Source organism: Carlito syrichta, unplaced genomic scaffold, assembly GCF_000164805.1.
Source record: "Carlito syrichta isolate Samal-C Ts95f unplaced genomic scaffold, Tarsius_syrichta-2.0.1 Scaffold301541, whole genome shotgun sequence".
NCBI classification, from domain to species: Eukaryota; Metazoa; Chordata; class Mammalia; order Primates; family Tarsiidae; genus Carlito; species Carlito syrichta.
In genome coordinates this window covers 430,559-432,965 of record NW_007245637.1, presented here as the reverse complement: position 1 = coordinate 432,965, position 2,407 = coordinate 430,559, and the positions used below count along the sequence as shown (strand labels likewise).

The window sequence follows — 2,407 nt, the reverse complement described above, 5'->3', positions numbered from 1 at the left end:
AAAGGAAGAGAAATTTTTAAAATGACATCCAGATCTAAGGCAAAATTCACAGGTGGTTTCTGCCCTTCCCTTGCTACAGTGAGGTAAACTGCTCCATGTCAGCAGCACAGACCCAATAGACCTGCCCATCTTCTAAACAGAGGATATGACCATACCCAGGGCTTTCTAGACCTTCAGGATCTTCTCCGTACTCAAGAAGTTGGAAGTAATTTCACCCAACTTGTCTTCAAACTTTGACAAAACAACTCTTGAGGGCATCATGCACCTGCCCCATCCACCTCAGCCATGACACGGTATTAAGTCACTGAATATGAAACACAGAAACACAAACAATAGTTCTGGATTTGTTTCTTTAAAAATGACATTTGTATTAAAAGTCTTAAAATGAAAAGACAATGATTAAACGCATGGAATTAAAAATTACAATGAGTTAGAATTCTCTTGGTACATCACAACAGAAAAATTTTGCTCTTTGCTGCTGGAGGAACACCCTATAACAGATAACCAAAGAAATTTTAAAATAACACAAAAGGGGAGCTAAATACCTGAACATTTGAACAAAATGAAGCAAAAAAAAAAAAAAAAAAAAGGCAACAAATTCATTGCAAGAGATGGAAATTACATTTTAAAGGCTGAAAATAATCACGAGATTCTCTAAACAACAGGCCCTATTGTCCTGGCTCCTTCAGGAAGATTACTGAAAGGAAGCTGGGAAGTGGTTTGGGGAATAGCAGATTCTGAGATCTGGTGGGAGAGTTCACAGGTTGGCACCGGCTGGAACAGCTGAGTTTTGAAGGCACTCTGCAGACACAGGGGTGCTGGGGGCCCTGAATCACATTTACAAAGTCTTTGTACTGTATTTTAAAAAGCTAGTCATTAAAATCGGTTCCTGCCAACCGAAACAAAAACAAAAAAAGCTCAACTTAAAACACACACACACACACAATAGTACACACAAAAATGTGCAGATTTGTAACATTTTTTTCACAGCTGATAAAAAAAAATACTACCGTTCTCCCCCCAGATTCCCCTTGGATACAGTAGGTAAACAAAATAGATTTTTTTTCCACAAATATCAGCAGACACTTGCTGGCAGCCCACACTGTATTGGCATCAGTGTTAACAGTCCCAGTTCAGATGTGCAATACTTCAGATTGGATACACTGTAACTAGAATCCAACTTTGCATAGACATCCTCAGAATCGCAAACAGTCATGGGGTTGCCCTTCCAAGCTGGCAGAAAAGGAACCCGATCTTAATTTCCAGCTACTCCTGGAAAACAAGGAAAAAACTAAAGTTTCTTCCTCTCCTCCTGCTCCTTCATATGGTTCCCCCGGACTTCCTTCCATGTATTTAAAACTTGGAACTAGAAAACGGTTGTTGACACACTGACACACACACACACACACACACACACACACACACACAGACAGACAGACACACCCACACAAAAATCCCCCCTCTCCACCTTCTCCCCCTCCTTTTCCTCCACCCCTCCCCCATTATTTAATTTGATTCTTTCCCAAAGCGGAAACTTTTGCTTGTCAGGTGTCAAACTGCCGATGCGATGCTGCTACTGAAACGGGGAAATACGCGTCAACCGAAATCGATGAGAAACGTACAAGCTGCAAAGAGCCACATTTCCACCAGGGTCTCGGATGGTCAGGACGGGACACCCCCCTGATCGGGCACAGGGTGGAGGCGGGGGCCGGCCGGGCTCCCGGGACAACCCCCGGCCCATGCAAAGTCGTCTCCAACCTCCGAGCAGAGGAGCAATCCCACCGAGAGTCGGTGCGTTTGGCTTTTGTGCGCAGAGCGCGGCCGGCGCGCGGCGGCCGGGGGCGCCTCAGAGGATCACGCAGGCCGAGCAGCAGCCCTCGTCGCCGTTGGGCTGCGCCGCGTAGTTCATCTGCCGCACGATCTCGGCGAACAGCTCGTCCACCGAGGCTTTGTTTTTGGCCGACGTCTCCATGAAGGGGCAGCTCCACTCCTCGGCCAGGGCCTTGCCCTCGCCGTACGAGACCTCGCGCTCGCCCTCCAGGTCCACCTTGTTGCCCACCAGGATCATGGGCACGCGCTCGTACCGCTTCACGCGGATGATCTGGTCCCGCATGGGCTTGATGTCCTGGAAGCTCTGCTGGTTGACCAGGCTGTAGACGAGGATGAAGCCCTGGCCGTTCTTGATGTACAGGTCCCGCATGGACGCGAACTGCTCCGTGCCCGCCGTGTCCAGGATCTCCAGCACCGACGGCGACGAGTCCACCTCGATCTCCTTGCGGTAGAAGTCCTCGATGGTGGGGTCGTACTTCTCGATGAACGAGCCGGTCACGAACTGCACGGTGAGCGCGGACTTGCCCACGCCGCCCGAGCCCAGCACCACCACTTTGTACTCTCTCATGGCTCCGTC

At 49.0% G+C, this 2,407-nt stretch overlaps 1 protein-coding gene across 1 annotated transcript; it reads right to left on the bottom strand.

Annotated features, from left to right (window-relative positions):
• Positions 1-339: 339 nt before the first annotated feature.
• On the bottom strand, positions 340-2,401 carry RAP2B (RAP2B, member of RAS oncogene family). The gene has a single exon (XM_008054832.1). It carries the CDS (start codon positions 2,396-2,398, stop codon positions 1,847-1,849), a length of 552 nt encoding a protein of 183 aa, XP_008053023.1. The 5' UTR covers positions 2,399-2,401; the 3' UTR covers positions 340-1,846.
• Positions 2,402-2,407: the final 6 nt, after the last annotated feature.

Coding starts and splice junctions, on each gene's coding strand:
- RAP2B (XM_008054832.1), bottom strand. CDS start 2,398: ATGAGAGAGTACAAAGTGGTGGTGCTGGGCTCGGGCGGCGTGGGCAAG.